This window comes from Micromys minutus, assembly GCF_963924665.1.
Source record: "Micromys minutus genome assembly, chromosome: 28".
Classification (NCBI taxonomy): Eukaryota; Metazoa; Chordata; class Mammalia; order Rodentia; family Muridae; genus Micromys; species Micromys minutus.
Window position 1 is genome coordinate 38,587,501 of NC_137963.1, and position 21,879 is coordinate 38,609,379.

Consider the following 21,879-nt stretch of genomic DNA (forward strand, 5'->3'; position numbering starts at 1 on the left):
GAGTAGAGGCCAAGAGCAAAGTCCACTTTTCTAAAACTAGCTAGCTACTGAGTATTTACATTCACCGATGTGATTAATCCAGAAGACAAATGTACCGTGTGTCTACATGTCACACGTCTGAGACATACCTGTAAACTATTCCAATCCACGTGCATGGCATGTACCACTGCAGAAGTGGAGAACAGTCTTAATATCCTGAAGACTATAAAGGCATTCTCTCTACCTATGTAGTGAAGCTGCACGTGTGTAAATACATGCATGTGTGTGTACACAGTATACATATGATGTGCATTACATGTGCCTGTGAGAACAGAGAGCAGAGGATGTCGTGTGGTCTGCAGTCTCCTGACGACCCCCAGAGTCACACTATTTTATAACACTAGTATTTCTCACACTTCCCCAGTGCTGACATCTAGGCTATAGCACAACATCAATGGGGAAACCGGGGCTTCTGTAGAAATCATGAACTCACGATTCCCTAATAAGTCAGTTTCCATTAAGTCCTTGATGAAGCAAAGAAAAGAATTATTCTACCACATGTCAGCATCATGCATGTGTGTTTACTATAGGATGCAAGTGACAGACACTGTCTGGGACAAAGAACCCATGTGCAGCCTCAACAGCCACTTCAGCCACAGAACATCAGTCCTTACTGGCTATTCAGATTTGGGTAAGTGAGAAATAATTTGTGGAAGCTAAACAATGTAAATTAACTGGTGGTATTTGTGCTTAAAAAAGTGTCAGCATTGGGAAATCTACACAACTCGGTGCACAGGATTTTCCACACGAAGAGTGCAGAGTGGTTCTTGGAGAAAAGAGCCAGGAACCCAGAGACTAGTGGACTTTCCCGGAGAATCCAAAGTGCTCAGTGATGTGACTCTACACTCTACCTTCATTAACCTGCAAAAAAACACCAAACTGAGGGCTAGACAGACTCCTCGGTACTCTGACTCAGGACCAAGGTTCGGTTCCCAACACCACATGGTGGCTCACAACCGTGTGCAACTCCAGTTCCAGGAGACCCTATGTGCCCTTCTGTCCTCCTTGGTCACAGGGTGCAGGCAAGCATCCGCACACAGAAACTAAAACAAGATTTTTTTAAAAAAAGAAACAAGCATTAAGGAATTATCAGAAACTCTCTGAGAAGATCACTAAAACACTCGCCCTTTTCCCGCTGTCTGTCTGGGTAAGGCTCCATTTTCTAAAAGCAGACACAGAAGACTATCCAGGTATCTTCCATTGTACCAGACCTCACAGACGCTTAGAGAAACAGCAACATGCCACTCCTTTGCATTTTTCTTCACAAAAATGTGTATTCATGATATGTAACAGATTTATTGATCGCTTTTTTTCTTAGAGATAGTCTCGGTATAGATCAGGCTGTCCTCAAACTTGCAATCCTCCTGACTCAACTTCTCAAGTGCTGGGATGTATCTATACTCAACTCTTACTGATACTTTTTCATGAGCTAATAAATAAATATTTAGGGTACAAAATATTCCTCAGGCTTAGATGTCTGAAAGCTAATGTAATTTCCTAACTCTGGAAAGCTGAACAAGTTGAACCTACTTCTACAAATAAATAAGCAAGTTAAGCAGAGTTAGAGTTAAATCACTCCTTCAAGACTCCAGCGCAGGGCTGGCGAGATGGCTCAGTGATTAGAGCACTGACTGTTCTCCCAGAGGTCCTGCGTTCAATTCCCAGCAACCACATGGTGGCTCATAACCATCTGTAATGAGATCTGATGCCCTCTTCTGGTGTGTCTGAAGACAGCAACAGTGGACTTATATATAATAAATAAATAGATCTTAAAATAAAAAAAATTAAAAAAAAAAAAAAAAAAAAAGACTGCAGTGCAGACAGGCTTTGGTGGCGCAGGCCTTTTATCCTAACCCTGGGGAAACAGAGACGGATGCATATAGATCTCTTAGTTCAAGGCCAGCCTGGTCCTCAGAAATGAGTTCCAGAGGAACCTTGTCTTGAAACAACAACAGCAAAGACTCCAGAGCACTGTTCACAATCCTGACTGTACTTGGAAAACCCCTGGGAGCTTTTAAAAGTACTCATTAAGTATTGCAGAATGGAAAAAGGGAATGCCTGCTCGCCGTAGGTACTGGAATTAGACAGGACCTGCTGTTTAAGGTTCCGGGTGGTTTGGGTGCAGTGCAGGTTGAGGCTGAGCAACCACTCACTGGCCCAGAAACTGACGGGCAACATGGGACTGGGTTGTAAGTTTCCCACCATCAGTCCAGCTAAGTAGGCAAAACACAATGCCGTTCGTATTTAGAGCACAGCATTACAGGTTCTGAAGTCTTGAGCATCTGGAAACAAACTACTGGGTTTGGTCATACTTACAGGAGTCTTGCTCTGCCACTCAACAGGACAGCTGTAATCTTGCATGATCCAGGGATGGTTCAAGAGATTTTTCATAGAAATCCGTTTCTTTGGGTCCACCTAGTGGCCATTGAAGTACATTTCAAACAGAGACTACAACACCTTTCTCCTGAGAACTCAAAATGTACCAGAATAGATGTAAACGTTATCATCACAAATAACGCTGTCAAAGACCTTAAAATGGCCTTGGAATGAATTCTTTTAAAAAGGCAATTGAGGCAAGAAAACTATAGCAACCAACACAGGCCTACAAGATAAATGTTTAACAAACACGAACTTCATTGGTATGGACATTATTCATGAAGTTCAGTCAACCTATTGTATGATGTAATAGTCTTTTTGTGGGAAAACCTATTCGTGGGAAACATTCACCAGTTTAGTATTCAAGCAAGCGCAAGGCAGGGCATTCACACTGAATATGCAATCTCTACGTCCAACTCACCCACAATCACATTGAAAAGCTGAAAAGCACACCTTTCACTTCCATTTGTGATGTTCAGATGTGAGGAGAGAAAAATTAATCAACAAAGATTACGTTTGGGATCTAGAAGAAAGGCCAAGGCATTTTTCAATCTCGCTATGGAGATTTGGTGGTCTGGTTCTACTTAATCAAGGTGGGTGAGCCTGAGGTACCTTTTAAAGGTAAAGATGGCTTAATCGATGGGAAGCTGGAAGACAATTCAGGTAACCTAAGTAAAATAATGCACTAATAATATACTCATTTTCCAAGCATTTCCAACTCATTGCATCTAAAATACAGCACAGAGCAGTGAAGTGGCCTAGACTTCATTTTATAGCTCACGGGCAGTGTAGGAGGTAAGCCTACCACTGACTGATTAATAGGACGAGTACCTAGACTTTCACCCCATCAGTCATTCTCAAAGTGACCTCAAAGCCATCAGCATCAGCACCATTCAGGAGCTGGAAATGCAAATGCTTGGTCCTGCCCCGCTCTGTTAGATCAGACAGACGGAAGGGGGACCGCTAGGTTGTGTTTTAGCAAGTGCACCTGGCAACTCCAAAGCACTTCTGAAAAGCGCTCTACTAGGTCACAGGCCACAGACGACCTCCGGTCATCCAAGCATTTGCTGAGCAGCTCCCAGACTCCAGCCAAGGACAAGAGGATGCCGGCTGAATCACTGAGCGCGTGCACAGATGGGGAAGTCTGGGAAATGGGCGCAGCGTGTACAGCTGTGCTCACAACACAGTTAGCAGAGGTTCTCAGAGAGAACAAGATCCACGATGGATGGATCCTTTCTAAGCTCACGGGTAACAATGAATGCAGCCACTCCACAGACATTAAAGGTTAAATCAAACAATCACAATGAGCTTCCAAACCAATGGCAAAGTTTACCTGAAGCATCTGCTGGAGAAGCAGAATGCTACTGGGAGAGAGCCACTTAGGAACGTCGTATTTCCCTCTCTACAAAAAAGCAAAGAAAACGTTAAGACTTAAGTGCAGCCCACCGTGCTGATGTTCTAAGGTAGAGATGCTAGGGTTTGCTTCTCTAACTCTCTCTAACCAACTACAAGATTCAGTCAGCACCGTCGGTAAGAACAGCTCCCAGTTCTTACCAAAAAGAACAAATCCAGTAAGTGAAATCCTATCATCAACTCTAATTACCCACATATCAGAGAAGGGCAACAGCACACATACACACACATACATACACACACACACATACACACACATACACACACACACACACACACATACATACACACACACACATACACACACACACACACACACAGACACACACACACACACACACACACATACATACACACACACACACATACACACACACACACACACACACACACATACATACATACACACACATACATACACACACATACATACACACACACACATACACACACACACACACACACACTCATTCATATATAGACACACACATAGAACAGCAAGGAGAACACTTCAGAGCCGACACAGTAAAGCAATATTTGATGACAGGATATGGTTAAAATAGATAACAGTGGCCAGGTGAGGGTACTACATGCTTTTAATCCCAGCACTCAGGAAGCAGAGGAAGGCAGATCCCTATGAGTTCAAGGCCAGCCTGGTCTACAGAGTGAGTTCCAGGCTAGCCAGAGCTACACAGAGAAACCCTTTTGGAAAAACAAACAAAGAGGTCACAGTGCATAGGGGATGAGCTCGGTGGCAGTGAGCTTGCTAACAAGTGTTTAAACCTTGGATCTGGCCTCCATCCCAAAAAAGCAAAATGACGCACAGGGCCGAGCTCTCAGCCACTAAAACAAACTGAAAAGGCCAACTTCTCTTTAAGACATTATTATTCTGTGAGCATGTGCACGTGACTGAGGCACATGTGTGTCAAAGTATACACGTCAGGAAACAGCTCAGTGGGGTCAGCTCCCTCCCAGCTCTATGCTGCTTCTTGGTTGTTGACTCAAGTCATCGGGTTTGTGAAACAAGTGCCACCCACCGAGCCAGCTCTGCAGCCATCGAAAAAGCATTTTCTAAGGCAAATGAGGGAACGGAAGACACTGAGGAGAGAGATGCTCACAGCCTGGTTAACTGAGACATTATGGTCACTGTATCGTCAACCAAAGCCAAAGCCAGGAGGCTGCTAAACCTTAATTCAGGTCAGAACACCTTTTGATAGAACCTGCCACAAACACACCCTCCAACACACAATGATAGCACCAAAGTCAACTTATAAAATTATAAAAATGTAATCTCACAAGGAAACAACTCACTCATTTTCTTTAAAATTGAAAGTAATTGATAAGCTATTTTACCTTCAGACTACTCAACTCTGACTTCTAAATTACGTAGCCCACGCTAATAGTGTGAACCAGAACTGAAGTACACTCATGCCTGTCTTCAAATACAGTGATAGCAAATGAACAGGCGACTTTAATAAGATTAATACACAATCTCTAAGTGATCATGCTGAAAATTACATTTCAGTATTTTGTTAAAATAGCCATCAAATGCAAAAGATAAACGAAGGCTGCCTCTTAAATAAGTTAAACAGTGTGTCAAATATTGCTGAATTTTTCAATCAAGCCAAGAAGTGAGGGCTGTACTAGTCCCAAGTGAGAATTTTTAAAACATTCTAGGCAGATACATACTGTATGCAAGTGATACGACACCTTAATTAGATCCAACCAGCAGACTGTATTACACTGCGACTCGGAACAATAGTTCTGAGACAATATTACAATAAATTTCAAAATCTATAATGTGTGAAATTAAATTCCACAATAATGCATAAAAATCCTAATTTGAATCAATTTTCAACTTGCAAATACATGAAAAACTAAAAAATAAAATTCAAAGTAAGAGAAACAACAAGCACACAGTACTAGTAAATACTATTAATTAGTAGGCCGAATCAAGAATCAGACATGTTCTACCATTCATGCAACCGCAAAGGCAGTCAATGTGCCCAAAATTAAATCCTGGGTTTTACTACTAGGCAGAACAACACTTTCATATTATTTTAAGGTAAGTTACAGCCCCTTCATCTTAAAAAAGATTTATTCAAGATCCAGTAGTGCACTCAAATAAATATACTAATTAAACAATATTAACAATTAATATGTTAGTGACACATCTGTCACGTGTGTGAATTTGCAGCAACAACAAAGGAAAAAACAATGTAGTACTTTACGGTTTAGACAGGTAAAGCCACAGCACTCCTCATGGGAAGTCAGAGAAGCAAGAGCATCAGGGACCTAAGGAGACGCGGCTTCAGCAGTCTGTGAACAGTCACTTATAACATCCTAAGACTGAATATTCCACTCAGGTGACTCTGTCCTGCTCACTGTGTCCTTCCTGTGCACGTGAGCCATCTGCCTCACTGTGCAGCCTGGCACCAAGACTGGCGATTTTGATGACCCATTGAGCTAATCTTTTCACAGTGGCTTTGGGGTTCCTGGAAAACTGGAAAAAGTAATCACAACACAGTAAGACTCCAGCTCCCTCAAGCCACTGTGCAGAAACATCTGGAAAGCAATCAGACCTTGAACATCTCCCATACCTTATGCCAGCTCTGCTTGGTTCTGCCAGGTGTGAGCCTCTTTTTGACACTCTTGGGCTTCACACGGTCTGAGGACAGCCAGGTCTCAGAATAAGAGATGCATGGCACCTCTAAAAACAATGCCAACAAAAAGTTCCCATTTTCTGAAAACAAGGTCTCATGTAGCCCAGGCTGGCCTTAAACTTTTTATTGAATAAGTATGATATATATGATATATCATAATAATATAGTATTTCCTCAAAAAGTTTAACAAAATATAAGCTGAGAGTGTTGTATATATGATATATATCTCATATATATGTATTAGAGAGAGAGACAAACAGAAATGTGTACCTTGGTAAGTTTCAAAAACTGAATACAGAAAAGGTGACTGACATCCGGTCAAAGAAAAGCAGCTCCAACTATTTCCCTCCTAACCGTGGCCAAACAATAGCTACAGTCTTATCTCCTAACAGCCTGGAACGGATTCGCCCCTTCACACTTTTATACGCGCAGGCACACAATAAGCAACACAGGCAGCTTTAATTCTGAAATCTGTCCCGTTGTACTCACCATTATCTTCTTGTACAAAGCCATGACATTATCATCATCAAATGGCAGAAACCCGCACATAAGCACGTAGAGGAGGATACCCATGCTCCAAACATCTGCCTAAGAGGGAGAGAAAACCCAACATAAAACACATTTCAAAAAGAGAGTCACAGATCGTTCTGACTGAACACAAGGCCCAGAAAGGAAGCTGTGTCCAAAGTCACTGACTCAATGGAAGACCTCTGACTTCCAATGCAGCATGCTCCTCTAGTTACACACCGATCCTGACTAGAAAATACTCCCCAGGTGGGCGTGATGGTGTATTTGTTTAATCCCAGCACTAGTGAGGCAGGGGCTGACTGATCTCTGTGAGTTCAAGGCCAGCAGACCTAAACAGGTCTACAGAGAGAGTTCCAGAACAATCAGGACTACACAGAGAGACCCTGTCTCAAAAAACAGAAAGAGGAAAAAGAATCCCCAAAGGGCTAGAAACTAAGTCATAAAGAAACGAAGCCTCAACTCTCTAATTCTCAAAGAGTTTAAGGCTGCCAGAGGCTAAAGTTATACAGGAGGATTATGTAAACATTCGGAGATACATCAAAAACCAGGCTGAAAACTTCCTGTTAATCTGAAAATGCAATTAAGCTAAGAGGCAAAACCCTTTGCATATGAAGAAATCTTAATAAAATTCAATGGTTGACTTTTCAAATATGTAGGCTAGAAATCAGCACAACAGCACTAAAATCCTAAACTTCAGAAAGAACTAGCTTTCTGAGATGTCTTTGCGTCCTGAGCAGTAGTACTTGGCAGTGATCAATAATGCCCCATTATTAATCATGGCTCCTGTAGTGGTTGAACTTCACTGTTGACTTTACTACTCCTTGAATCAACTAAAACCTCAGTACTGATTTGCTTTATTATAGATCTCAGATGGGAAGACCCACCCTAAGTCTGGGCCACACCTTCCAACAGCAGCCCACATAAAAGCCTCGGAATCACGAAGCATTGCTTTTTGCCGCTTACTCTCACTGGCAAGCCTGTCCTGCTATCATGGCTGGAATCCTATCCATTACTGTCAGGATTCCAATGAAGACTGAAACCAGCAGCTCTCTAGGAATCCTCAGACCCCAGCCGCAGATAAGGACTGCAAAGACATCTGGCCTCACAGACTGAACAAGTACTAGACTCTTGGTCTTTTCGTTGTGAGACAGCCATTATCAGATTATCCGAACTACAATCTATCAATCTGTTTAATAAATCTGTATTCTCCTTCCATTCTGTGAGTTCTGTTCCTTTTGAGAGCACTAACAGAGCTTCCTTGCTGGGAATAGCCAAATGACAGCATGCCTAACTGTAAGTCACAGCCTGAACCCTTTATCCTTGGGAAGTTTGCAAAGGACTGTATTTTTGACAAAGAAAAATAAAAGAGGAAACAGTTAAACAATGCGGGCAACCTCACCTATCTAGGTGTACACATGCACTAGATGAGCCGGCTGATGCAGAGCTATCTACTTAAGCCCACCAAAGCCCAGCCAGGACTCAGGACTCCATGTCTGACGGGAAAAGTTTGCCTTTCAAGTCAACAGGTGAGTTTCGTTCCAAGTTGTAGATCAGAAGTTAAGTTATGCCTGAGAGATGCAAACACTGAATTCATTAAGTTGTGGCAATACAGAAGTGAACACAGCCTTGCCAAATGTGAGAGGTCAAACAGATTATGTCTGAAATTAAACTAAAAGATGAAAAAAGTATAGTAATGTCTCCATACAGATCTACTGGAAAGAAACGACTTTAAGGTTACCTCATTAAGCATCGTCCTTTGCTGATCCAAATGAGATGAGAGAACGCACTAAAACCATAAGTCAAAGTAACTGCAGATAAATCTATCAACTGGCAGTAAAATAGAAAGAGCTGGGAAGAAAGCAAGCTGAAGCTCCCACTAGAATCTGTGAGAACCTCAGAGAGCCCACATGGGACATGCCCTGTGCAGGCAAAAACCAGAATTACCTCAACTGCTTTACAACTTAAGCAACCAGACCAAAATCTCCAAGGCCTGAGGTTCTGCATCTTTCAAGGATGCCCGAGGGCTCCCTGGTATGGTTCTTAAGACATCACTGCACAAGGACAGAGTTAAACTCCCATGGGCAAGGATAGGAACCCCAGAACCCCAGAGCCCACTGGCACCCCACAGTCCAGCTCCAAGGACCGGAGATGGAACGACTGCTGTGGACTGATGGCTTCCAGCCTCAGGTTCAGGGAATGCCCTGCCACACATCACACACATTCCTAAAAAAGGGGAGTCTGTGTGTAGCCGCTCACATGCTGTGACGCAGATAAACCTGGAAGGCACGGTGAAGCAGGTAAGATAGTCGCAAAAAGATTATTAAAAATATATCTAGCATGGAATAACCAAATTCAGAGACACAGAGAATGGGGCAAAAGCCAAAGAGTTAGTGGAAATGGGGAGGTATTGTTCAACAAGAGACAGGTTAACGCACAGGTGATAAAACACGTAGAGCTTTGTTGTACAACAATGTGACCATACTTAACAAACTGTAAACTCAGCAAGATCCTGTCTCAAAATTACAAAGAAAAAAAAATATCAACAACAGAACTAAAGGGATAGCGATTTAGCCAGTGATACAGTGTAAACACAGCCAAGGCCCCACGTTCAATATCCAGTACATCACACAAAGAAAAAATTCTTCCTGGCCTTCAGAAAATATACACGAAAATATAAAGCTACAAGCAGCATTCCAGTTACTGCCCAGCCTGCTGCCCTCAGGGAGCATACCCAATAAACTATTCTTCCAAAATAAACAAGCACTCTCCCTGCCATTGCCAAGTCTTGCAGAGAAACAGGCTCAAAGAACATTCAAGACTCAGTTTCACCCTGTCCCACACCATGGCCAAAGGCACTGCTGCTGAAGGTGTAAGGGACAGCCTTAGAAGAGACGCTTAAGAATGCGCCCAATTGGGATGGAGAGATGGCTCAGCAGTTAAGAACACCAACTGCTCTTCCAGAGGTCCTGAGTTCAAATCCCAGCACCCACATGGTGGCTCACAACCATCTGTAATGGGATCTGATGCCCTCTTCTGGTGAGTCTGAGGACAACTACAGTGTAGTTATATGTAATAAATAAATAAATCTTTAGAAAGAAAGCTGAGCCCAGCTGCCACCTGTGCTGTTCCCTTCCAGAGGGCACCTGTACCAGACTGTAGGGAAGACAGGAGACATTCCGCCCCACAGTTCCTAAGCTTCTGACCGCTCTTGTTTTCTTTCGTTAAGACACTGACATCAGCAACACCTGAGCTGCAGAGAGTTCGATAGCTGACTGGATTAAGAAGCAAGTGCAGGCAGCTGTGGTGGTGCACGCCTCTAATCCCACACTCTCTGAGTATGAGGTCAGCCTGGTCTACAGAGTCCAGGACAGCCAAAGCTACACACACACACACACACACACACACACACACACACACACACACACACATACACAAAAACCTTGTCTCAAAAAAAAAAATCAAAAAACAAAACAAAACAAAAAAACAAACAAGTCAGCTATGCACGGAGGATAAGTTTTACTCTGTGTTAATTAATAAACATCTTTGAAAACTGAGCACATTATCATATTATCATATTAGACTCTACCTAGCTGACCTAACCAGTTCAAACTATAGCCACTTTATACAAAAAGCAACCAGAACGAGGGTGATGGAAATACATCAGCTAATCAGTAATGATTACCTCTGATCCGAGATATGATTTCCCTTGTATCAGTTCAGGCGCTGCGTAAGCAAGACTCCCACAGCATGTCTGTAGATGGTAGTCCTTGTTGCCCTACATAACGTAAGAACATAAATCTCAAATGCGGCATGCGTTGCACATTTGTGATCCCAGCATGTGGGCACCAGAAGCAAAATGATCAGGAGTTAGTTCAGGGTCCAACTCAACTACATGAGACCAGCTTCAGAAATAAACATTATAAACAAAAATAAGCATTAGACTCTAATAAACTCTCCTTTGAACTCAAAGAGAGGCTAGATGAAAAATAATCCCCCAAAATATCGATTTCTGCAACCGCTCTTTGCATATACATATGCGCGTGTGCACATATCAGCTGGGACTCTCTACACTTCCGATACCACCAGCGCTCATGTGAAGATCTTTTTCTCCTCAGATGAGAAAGTCAATTGCATGTATACTTCCCTAGATACTCATCTGCACAATAATCAACCCCACATTTATCCAAGCACCATGATTTCCTACCAAGTATTCAGGGAATGCCCACAGAAGTCAAGCCTTTGCCAATACAGCTCTTCCTTCTTGTCCACAGGAAGAAGCGGCTGGAACCTAGAGAACGCACGGCTAAACTCTGTCTAGACTCTGTGATTAGACAACTCAGCACCTCCTCTTCTCTCCCACAGAAGCACAGATGGGCCTTATAAAAATGAAGCTACTGCCACACTCCTGTGCTGGGCTCCACAGGAGGCAAGGATCTAGAAACTTTTTAAGACTTTGTTTACAAACAAGTCAGGTGGTAGTGGTACAATGAGAGCCCCACAGAACTGAGGCCATCTTTCCCAAACCACCCCTTTTCTTAGATGCTATTTATATGAGCTCAATCTGTGGCAGCCATTACAAAAAGCAGAAAAGCTAATGGAGCCTTCTACGAATATCCCCACTACCTCCTGTGGAGAATATAACTTATCTGCCAAAGGATGATCTTTATAAGCTTTTATATGTCTGTAATAACATTTTTAAACCTGCCTTCTGAATCATCTGCTTCCAGACACAAGCCCCCACTGATAATCTCAGAATAGACATCAGTGGGAGAAGAATCAGAAAGAACCAGACATTCGAAACTAAAGAGGCAAAATCTGCTTCCCTCTGCACCTTGTGGTTCTGAGGGGCAGGAAACAGTCATGGGACTACAAAGGGCTGAGACAGGGCTCCAATTTCAACATCCTAATGAGTATAGACAGCTCATTTCAGCAACGCAGTGCCATCATTAGAGACCCAGAAGGAAGCCTCCAACAAGCAACCTCACAGGAGACCTGCTGCAGCAGAGCTGAGAAGTTCAAAGTCACCTCAAACAGAAGTTATGCTGAAGAACACACTACCAGCCTATTTAATGCAAGTCAGGGGAGTCCTGAGCAGTGTGACTGTATAACTAAGTCTTAGTTATACAACCATTTGGGTAACAAAAACTATATACACACTAAATTCAACTTCTACACAAATGAACAAAGGCGTCATCTAGTGGCAAAATACTCAAAACTACAAACACATGATTCAGTATCACATTGTAATGGCTTCATGTTACCTGTCACTCCAGACTCTCATAGCGTCCCTGTAAGGACAATCCTAGACCTACACTGATGACTCACAGTCTTGGCTCCATCTCAGAATTATGTAGCATACTTATAAAACTATTAATGCTAAGGATAAAATTTAATATTCCTCAAAATGGACGTAACCAAACAATAAAGATTAAAATCAGTGCAAAATAGCACACCAGCAGGTACTGATGCATAAATGGATTTTTATCTCCATACTTACCTTGGGTTTTGCACAGAGACCAAAGTCAATCAGCTTTAGCTTATGATATTCATCAAACAGTAAATTTTCCTGAGAAAACAAAGATATTTTGATAACTGTATTCTGATTTCCTTATGTCACAGCCCACTTCTAACCATTTCTAATAATACTTTAGAGTTGCTTCTATGTGAAGCTGAGATCCAATACAAGTTAAAACATAAATAAAAGCTAATGAAGAAAACAAGAAAAAAAAATAGAGGCAGGGATAGGTGCACACCTTTAATGACAGTACTCAGGAGGCAGAGGCAAGTGGATCTTTGAGGCCAGCCTGGTCTACACAGTGAGGTCCTCTCTTCCAACCATCCCCACAACCCCCGATTTAAAAAAAAAAAAAAAGACAAGGAAAGCAAAAGAAAAGGACTGGAGACTGGAAATGTCGCTCAGAGGAAGAGGAGCAACCCTGTGGCCTAGGTTTACTCCCCAGAACCACAAAAAGAAAGAAAAAGAGACAGAGGTCTGTAGAGTTGAGAAACAACGGCATTCACCTTTAATCCCACTAGTTGAAAGCAGAGGCGGGTAGGTCTCTGTGAGACCGGCCTGGTCTACAGAAAAAGTTCCAGGACAACCAGGGCTACACAGAGAAACCCTGTCTCCAAAAACAAAACAAAAACAAAAAAACAAAGAGTCTAAATGGAGCTCAGACTGAAGAGTTCAGTATAAAAACTAAAAAGGGATAACCTTGCCACAGACCAACTCTATGTGCCTGTGTTTCACAAGGTTGTTTAAATATGTACTCACTATAAAGACTAAAAGAATGCTCACATCTCTCCTCCGTCCTTTAAAAGTAGAAGCTGCCAGTTTTTGTTGAGCTGCTCCCTTCTGGGGTAATAGTTTGAGATCAAAGGAATATAATCTCAGCATTTTGGGTGACTAAGACAGAAGCATCTCAAGATGGGGGCAACCAAGGCTATCCTGTGAGCTCTAGGCCAGCCTGGGCTATATAGGTAGACAATGTCTCAAACAAAAACAAAGCACTGAATGGAAAATACTGGGTGGCTCATTTTTCCCAGGGACAAAATTTTGATGAAGAGAATCCATAATGTCACATACAACAACAGGTTACAAAGATGCTAAGAAAGAAAAGTGAACAGACAGATCCCGACTACAACAAAAACCTAGGAAGCAGCACTGGGGGTTTCAAAGCAGAGCGCATGGGTACCTGGAAAAAATGAGACACCCGGTGCGGAACTCCCAGGTAGACATCTAAGGGTGACAGAGCCACTTACTGGTTTGAGGTCTCTATGGGCATAGCCCTGGCTGTGGACATACGCAACTGCAGATAGTATCTGACGGAAGATGACCCGGGTCTCCTCTTCTGACAGGCGATCCTGGGAGATGATGTAGTCAAACAGCTCTCCTCCTGGACAGTACTTCAAAACAAGAGTCTCACACTTACACACACATTACAGAAAGCTCTTCCCAGGAATGCAAAGTAAAACCACACCAAACTCAGTATTGGCTTTAAAGGCAAGGGAACTGAGTGAATGTACTACACTCTCAGGATCCAACAACAGTAATTATTCCAGAAGGAAGGATAGAATTCTTCCCTTGAGCAGTTTCAGTACCAATAAACAGAAGTTAAACCAACTACCACTATGGTTTTAAAAAGCTCATTCTGGGCTTTATATTTTTATAACCAAGTACTAAAACTCATTCTCAACTTAACAAATTCACATTTAGTACAGTCATCTAAAGTTAAAAATAAAAAGCAGGAGTAATTATTGTTTCTCCAATAATTATTGCTGGTCATTGTCCAAAGACCACTGATTTTCAATCTCCCTAAAAAAGAGCCCATTAGGGGTTCACAAACATGAGGACCTAAATTCAGAACCCCAAGCACCCACGTAAAAGCCTGCAGTTGGCAAAGGAAATCTGTAATCCCAGCAGAGTCAGAGACAAGGAGATCCTGGGGCTCCCTGGCCAGCCAGCCTAACCAAAACAGTGAGCTCCAGGTTCAGTGAGAGACCAAGTAAGGGAAAGAACAAAGTAGAAAGACACTGAGTTTCATGTGTGCAAGCATGCATTCCCACAAGCACACAATGTCTGACACACAACCATACACGTATCTATAGGAGAAAAAGTAATTTTTAAAAAGCCTCCTCTTCAGAATTTATACAGTTAATGATTGTTAAAAAAGGGAAAGACATTTTCTTCAGGGATACAGTCATTAGTAAAGCAGCAATGCTCTTGTAAGCAACCATCAAAAAAAGAAAAAAATAAAGAAAATAAAGGAAGGAAGGAAGGGAGGGAGGGAGGAAGGAAGGAAGGAAGGAAGAAAAAAGAAAACACTGGGTTATCAAAAAGAAAAACATGGAAGGAGGAGTGGGGTAGTTGAGAAGAAGGGACCAGGGTGATAATAAGAATGTAACAGAGATGGTCAAATATGGTCAAAAACATCATACAGAAAGCTGGAGAGATGGCGAGAGATTAAGAGCACTGGCTGCTCTTGCTGAGGACCCAACCAACACCCTCTGTGGTTTCACCAGGCACCAGACACACAAATGGTGCACAGACATGCAGGCAAAACACTCATAAACATAGAAGAAATGCATTTCATATAAAAGTATGGTATTATTAAATGCCACAATGTAACACATTATGTATAATTAATATATATTAATAAAAGGCACAAAAAGGGTTAGCAAGATGGCCTTTGTCCCCGGAACCCATATAAAGGTGAAAGAAAAGAACCAATAACAAAAAAGTTAGCTTTATTACCCTGACACACCCTAGAATAACCTGGAAGGAGAGTCACGGACTATCTGTATATACAGTATATCTGTGTATGTACGGGACTGGCCTGTGGGTATGTCTATGGGAGACTGCCATTACTAAGTTCACTGATTTGGGAAGGCTCATCCCACTTCGGGTGGCTCCAGTACTGTGTGTGAAACTGGAGAAATCTCACTGAGCACAAGCAGACAGGCAGGCACGCACTTCTTTCTCTCTTAGCTAAGTGTGTGCTGCTCTGCCCTCCGGGGAACCTAGAGCTGAGCTGACCCTCCCCCAGCTACGTTCTGTAAGGGTGGTTCTACCATGGAAGCAGAAATGAAATATTTATTCTACTACAAAAGCAAACAAGCACTTTTAGTAGTCTGGAGCCCACCACTCACCTCAAGAACCATGAATATTTTGTTCTTTGTCTCTAGTACGTGGTAGAGCTGACATATATGCTGATGTCTCAGGTTCTTCAGGGCATCAATTTCAGTTTTGACTCGGGGCAAATCGCTCTGTTTGAGAAAACATCAGTTCAGATAAGCAACAAACTCTGGCAAGTGTTCCAATCATGAGCATCAACAACTTTAAACTAGTTCTGAAACTGGTTTATCACTAGCTCTAAAACTAGTTCGGAAAAACAGACAGCATTACAAAACCCGAGTCCTGAGGAATTCCATAAAGGCAAACTCAGTGTAAGTGAGTCAGCTGATCTGTCAGCTTGCATGGGTGGAGATTAGCAAGCACACACTAGAAGTATCTGAGGACTCAGAAAGACCCACACTGAACATGGGTGATCCCACTCAGTAAGCTCGGGCACGGGTGAAACACAGGATGCCTACTAGCAAAGGCATGCTGTTTCCTAGCGGCCACTGAGGCACATGCTCAAACCCTCATGACATTCAACCTTACCTTATGCCGATCAATGGATTGTTGAACTCAAACCACAAGACAAAACTCAATCATTCCCCTTTTAAATTGTTTCCCTCAGGTATTTGTCACATGACAAAAAGCTACTGACACAGTAGGTCAACAGTACAATGCCCAGAATTCCTGAAAGAATCTCAGACTAATGTAGAAGGGACCATTCGAATAAAGAATGGAACAGAGACACTATCAGCGGGCCTAGCCGTCTGAAGATTTGGGGAAGAGGTTCAAAGTCTGAAGCCAACCTGGGTTACTCAGTGAGTTACAGTCACTCTTGATTAAAGAACAAGAAAGGAGTCTCAAAAAAATTACTTGTAAAAGAACCTTTCATTACTGCTGCTGCTGAGGTCTCGCCGTCTAGCCCTGACTAGCCTTGAATTAGCTATGTGGGCCACGCTGACCTTGCACTTGGAGCCATCCTCCTCCTCCTGCCTCTTGAGTGTTGGGATTGTAAGTAATGTACCACCATGCCTACATCCAGATTACATTAAAACCACACGTCTTTGTGAGTGTGGTATATGTATGTGTGGGGTATGTATATGTCAAAACATGTGCATGTGTGCAGATACATGTAGAAGCCAGGCATCTTCCTTAATCTTTACCCATCTATTTTCCTAGAAAGCCTCTCCTTGAGCCTGGCACACACCAATGAGGCTAGACTGTGTACACCTTGCTAGCACTGGGATTATAGCTGTGCAAAGCTACCACGCCCAGCTCTTCTGTGGGTGCTTAGAACCCAAACACATGTTCTCATGCTGACATAGCTCACTCTACCGGCAGCATCACATCACCAGCACAGAGTCCTTCTTTTTAAATAAGATTGATTGTTATTATTTTTAAGTTTGTCCTCAGAAGCCGGAGGAGCTGGATCTCCTGAAACTGGAGCTACAGAGGCTTGGCTCCATGTGCAGTGGCTGACATGGGTGACAGGAATGGAACCTGGGTCTTCTGAAAACACAACAAGTGCTCTTAACTGCTGAGCCACATCTCGAGCCCCCAAATCTTTACATTTGCCATACAAGCAAGAAGGCTAGAATGTGAGTCCCCAGAAGCCACACAAATTCCAGGTAAGTATGGCAGCCTGCTTATAATTCCAGCTTCATTAGGTAGAGACGGGATCTGCACAGCAAGCTGTCTAGTGAGGCTAGCTGTACCAGCAAGCTCTGGGTTTGACTGAAAGACCATGCCTTAAAGAGAATAAAGTGGCTTTCCCCTGGCTGGCAGCGCGGAGGCCGCACATCGCCCGGAGTTACTGTAAAAGACGTTAACCAGCAGGAGTTGTCAGGGCTCTGGCAGCCTTCCTCAAAAAGTCCCGGAAGCTGAAATCCCCTGAATGGGCACGGTCAGACGGTCAGGCTGGCCAAACATAAAGAGCTTGCCCCGAACGATGAGAACTGGGTCTACACACGAGCTGCATCCACAGCGTGGCACCTGGACCTCCGCAGTGGTGCGGGGGTTGGTTCCATGACCAAGATCTACGGAGGACGGCAGAGAAACGGTGTCAGAACCAGACACTTCAGCAGAGGCTCTAAGAGTGTGGCCTGCTGGGTCCTCCAAGCCCTGGAGGGGACCAAAATGGTGGAAAAGGACCAAGATGGAGGCCACAAGCTAACACCTCAGGGACAGAGAGATCTGCACCGGATCTCTGGACAGGTAGCTGCTGCCAAAAGAAGCATTAGAACAAAGGATGCTGGGTTAATACATTGCCTCATTTATTTAAAAAAAAGAGTAAATTAGAAAACAATCAAGGAAGATTCCAATATCAACCTCAGGCCTCTCTGTACATACATGGGCATATACATGCACACACACCTACATGTGTAACTCACACATGCCATGTATACATACATATGAAAAGATACACATGTTTCTTCGTAGAGTATGATGACACACGCCAGCAGCCCTAACACTCATAAGGGTAAGGCAGAGACATCACAAGTTGAGGCCAACTCCACACAAGGTGGGCCTACGACAGCGCTATGTACAGGGAAACCTTGACTCAGACTTAAGCTTTTAATGTCATGAGAGAGAAATATGACCAACGTGCTGTAACTCGTATATAAAAGTATCAGTGATCAACGTACAATAACTCCCCTATGTAAAAATATCAATGGAACCCATTATCTTGTACAATTAAGGTGAAAAAATGATTTCAAACTTACCCCTAGTGCATTCTTATCCATTATTTTTATAGCTACCATTTCTCCAGTAAGAATATGACAGGCAAGTTTGACCTTCGCAAAGCCACCTACGTAGAGAAAATGCAAATGGAGACAAATGAAGGCCCAAGCGCGGATCTTTTAAAGGCTCTGTCAAGCCACGTTTTCCTTTCTGCTGTCACTTCCAACATGCTAAGGACTCGGGATTCTTTTCAGCCCATGTTTCCACGTGCCACCTGTGAGTCACATGCCCTTAGGGTGGAGATGGGGCCACCAACCCTTTCACACTCGGAGTCACCTAAGACCATCAGAACACGCAGACATTTGTGACAATTCCTAACTAGTAAAATTAAAGTTGTGAAGTAGCAGCGATAACTTTTTGGATGAGGTACACCACATCCCTGTATTAAAGAGCTGCAGTATCAGGAAGGTTGAGAACCATTCTTCTAGATGGCTTTTTTTCCCTTCCATGAACAGCAAACAGCTAATTTTATAATAAAGAAGTAGGAAAAAATATTCGCTCTTTAGAAATGCTCCACGGGAGCTGGAGCGATGGCTGGAGTCAGGTGTTCTCACTACAGAGCTCAGTCCCGGCACCCGCCTCAGGCAGCTCACCCATCCAATACTCCAGCTCCGGAGGCTCAAACACCCTCTTCCGTTCTCCTCAGCCACCCACAGACCTAAGGATTACTCACACACAGACCACACATACATATTAATAGAAGTAAACCTTTTTAACCATATTCCATGTTTAGTGCTGCAATTAAATTCGCTTTATTATATGAACATGCTAGAACACAACATAAAGTTACTGAAGGCAAATTATACAAAACTTCAATGAGCTTTAAAACTACAAACCAATTATGTATTAAAACTGGGTCAAATGCTGACTAAATACTTCCAGCTATTTGAAAGATGTTCAAATTAATACACCTAAAAAGATAATAGTCATTTTCAAGATCTCACCTACTGTTTTCCCAGGTGGCTGGGCACAAAACCACGAAACTTCATTTCTCCAGCATCTCAGATACGACTCACAGGCAAATCCCACCCACTTACACAGGGGTTGGGGGCCTACCAATGCCGTTCTCAGGGAGAGGGAACGGGCACTGACTAGAATGGCCCATGTCTTCTGTAACCCACTGGCACCATGTGCATTTTACCGTATTATAACTCAGCCTCACTAGCCTCACCGGATCATCTCGACCACGTCTCCATCTCCCCTGCCCGCCATTGCTTCCGACAGCTATGCTCTCCCGACCGACGGGGCTTCCCTCTCAAGCAGTCAGGATGACCCTTTCCAACACAGACCACATCACCCCTTAGCTGAAAACTCTCCGGTGGCTTTATTTACAGTAAAACGCACAACACTTCTGCAGTGACCTGGGAGCCGCTCTCTCTATTCTGCTTATTAAAGTAGGCGGAGGATCAGGAGAACCCAGTGGGTAAGCGGGAATCTACCCACAAAGCTGTTATCTTACCTCCCCATGTATGCTGTGGCATGTTTCCCACATATACCATACACAGAGACACACACACAAAATAAAATAAATTCAAACTTTTAAATTATACGTAAAAAAAAAAAAACATTAAGCTACATCAATTATACTAAAAAGCTCATGACAACCCAAATAGACCATACTTTCAATTAATTTACCTGAACCATGCCTCCAAGGGGGGAAAAAGGTTGACAATTACCTGTCCCAATAGTCTCATATAATTCATAGTATTTAAGGAGTTCGTCATAATCTTTCATGGTCCACCTGGAAGTTTATGCAGAATCCCAGAGGAAACCTGTTAAACAGAAGAAATAGTTCACATCAGTAAGAGGAGGATCAAGGCTCACCACCTCCCTTCGCAAACAGGGAAAAACAAAAAGCACAGGCATATAAATTCCCAACCAGTAAAAAACAAACAGCAGGGCAGAGGCAGCCCACACCTTCAGCCACAGCACCCAGGAGGCAGAGGCATCCTGTCTCAGAAAACAAAGCAGCAACCAAACAAAAATCAAACCTGGATTCCTCCCTCACATCACCCACACCAACCAAATCCCAATAAAGAGTTGAAAGATAGCTGGTCTACATGAGTTCCAGATCAACTAGAAAAATAAACTAAAATAAAACTAAAATCTCTCTCTGTGTGTCTCTCTTTGTCTCTCTCACATGTGGTTGCTGGGATTTGAACTCAGGACCTCTGGAAGAACAGTCAGTGCTCTTAACCACTGAGCCAACTTTCCAGCACCAGAAATCTGGTAGCCTGTAGACAACTATGAGAGTGAAAAACCCAAACAAACTAAACAAAACAAAAAACAAAAAAAAACAAAAAACAAAAAAAAACAAAAACAAAAACAAAAAAAAAAACAAAAAAACCCTGGAATCAAGAGAACTAAGAAATTCCTAGACAAGAAATAATCTGAGTTTAGAGGTCAAGACATGGCCAGTAACTCCTGAAACTCTGTTCGAAGAGATGAGAGGAAAGGCAAGAAAGAAAATGGGAAAATTTGGGGCTATAAATTTGACTGAAGAGCTGTCTGCTATAAAGTAGGCTAGCTAGCCCGGCTCGGAGATGCAGACCTTCAATCCCTGCAGTCTTGCCCTCTCTCAATAGCCCAGACAGTTTTGAACTTTCATGCTTCCTGCCTAATGACACACATGCACACACACATGCACACACACAGGATTACAGATGTGTTACCAGGCTTGGCTCATAATTAACTTCTTCACAGACTCTTCCCTATAGAGTTTTAAAACTTCCAGTTCCTAGAAAAGACTAATTTGCACAGACACTAAATCCTTTTTTTCTGTCTACCCTCTTCCCTCAAATCACACCATCACTGTAGGGTTAGATTATATCTTGAAATCCAGGGAAGATCATTTTTGCTACTATTATGAAAACTAGCTGGGCCGAGGTGACATCTTTAGTCCCAGCACTTGGGAGGCAGAGGCCTTGGATCTGGATCTTTGACTTCAAGGCCAGCCTGGTCTACAGACTGAGTTCCAAGACAGCCAGGGGTACAAAGAGAAACCCTGTCTCAACCCCCCACTCCACTCCCGCAAAAAGACAAAAAGACAGACTAGTGATTAGATCATGTTGTGGATCTAAAGCTGGGTCTAAATAATCTTACACATCCTGTTTACCTTTTAGAAATTGAAATACAGAAAGCAAACATATGATATCTGAGTACCCCTCTAGTTAAAGAAATGAGGCATATGCAATAGAGAAATTTTTCTGAAGGAACAAGAAACCAGCTTTCTTGTTGGGAGATTTGTGATTAAACTATTAGATACTGTAGTACGTGCCTTTATACCAGCATTCAGGAAGCAGAAGCAGGTGCATCTCTGTGAGTTCGAGGCCAGCTTGGACTATACTGTGAGTCTTCACAGAAGGCAAACTGAGGATATTCTGCTACCAGTATGGTGTTATTTGAGCTACGCTATCACTTACTACAAAACACATTAACTGCCTCTCATGCTCATTAAGATGGTCATCTGGTCATTTCAAATGAATGCAGAGTGGCTTAAGA

The 21,879-nt window shown here is 42.9% G+C and overlaps 1 protein-coding gene and 1 pseudogene across 4 annotated transcripts in view; one reads left to right on the forward strand and one right to left on the reverse strand.

Moving 5' to 3' along the window:
- Positions 1–20,112, reverse strand: part of MELK (maternal embryonic leucine zipper kinase) — a gene marked incomplete at both ends in the record, with an annotated part of 45,730 nt that extends 25,618 nt beyond the window's left edge. Inside the window, 9 exons of one of the 3 annotated variants that reach the window (XM_080940298.1) lie at positions 2,356–2,454; positions 3,749–3,817; positions 6,981–7,079; positions 10,702–10,794; positions 12,517–12,585; positions 13,782–13,925; positions 15,669–15,785; positions 18,360–18,445; positions 20,055–20,112. In XM_080940298.1, coding sequence (XP_080796424.1) covers positions 2,356–2,454; positions 3,749–3,817; positions 6,981–7,079; positions 10,702–10,794; positions 12,517–12,585; positions 13,782–13,925; positions 15,669–15,785; positions 18,360–18,445; positions 20,055–20,112 — 834 coding nt within the window. The remainder of the gene's footprint in view (positions 1–2,355; positions 2,455–3,748; positions 3,818–6,980; positions 7,080–10,701; positions 10,795–12,516; positions 12,586–13,781; positions 13,926–15,668; positions 15,786–18,359; positions 18,446–20,054) is intronic. The other 2 variants (XM_080940299.1, XM_080940300.1) reach the window with 2 other exon arrangements.
- On the forward strand, positions 16,655–17,934 carry LOC308438675 (small ribosomal subunit protein eS19-like; annotated as a pseudogene). Its single transcript has 2 exons — positions 16,655–16,702; positions 17,392–17,934. The product of its transcript is annotated as a small ribosomal subunit protein eS19-like (transcript).
- Positions 20,113–21,879: the final 1,767 nt, after the last annotated feature.